The following is a 254-nucleotide window of genomic DNA, read 5'->3' as shown; positions in this document are numbered from 1 at the left end:
ATTGAAACCTGTTAGAAAACTTCCTAAAGATGAAGAATCAAAGGAGAAAATCACTTTGAAACCAGTGGAAAAGGAAAAAGTTGAAGAAACACCGGAGGATATCCGATTGAAGCCAGTGAAAAAGATGGACAAACTTGAAGAGCCAAAACCAGAGAAGGTTGTATTGAAATCTCTTAGAAAACTTCCTAAAGACGAAGAATCGAAAGAAGAAATCACTTTGAAACCAGTGGAAAAGGAAAAAGTTGAAGAAACAC

General features: G+C 35.8%; 1 protein-coding gene across 14 annotated transcripts in view; it reads left to right on the top strand.

Annotated features, from left to right (window-relative positions):
* sls (sallimus) overlaps positions 1-254 on the top strand; it is a 103,864-nt gene that overhangs the window by 36,648 nt on the left and 66,962 nt on the right. For 11 of the 14 annotated variants that reach the window (XR_001936801.1, XR_001936802.1, XR_001936803.1 and 8 more), the window contains one exon: positions 1-134. The exons of 2 other annotated variants lie outside the window; for them this stretch is intronic. Coding sequence is in view for 9 of the 12 variants with exons in the window: in XM_018454077.1 (XP_018309579.1) it covers positions 1-134 (134 nt within the window). In the remaining 3 variants the exon portion in view is untranslated. One more of the 14 variants, XM_018454071.1, reaches the window with a different exon arrangement.

The sequence above is a fragment of the Mycetomoellerius zeteki genome, unplaced genomic scaffold (genome assembly GCF_001594055.1).
Source record: "Mycetomoellerius zeteki isolate Tzet28-1 unplaced genomic scaffold, Tzet1.0 scaffold425, whole genome shotgun sequence".
Classification (NCBI taxonomy): Eukaryota; Metazoa; Arthropoda; class Insecta; order Hymenoptera; family Formicidae; genus Mycetomoellerius; species Mycetomoellerius zeteki.
The sequence above is the reverse complement of the archived record's forward strand: the minus strand, read 5'-3'. Positions and strand labels throughout refer to the sequence as shown.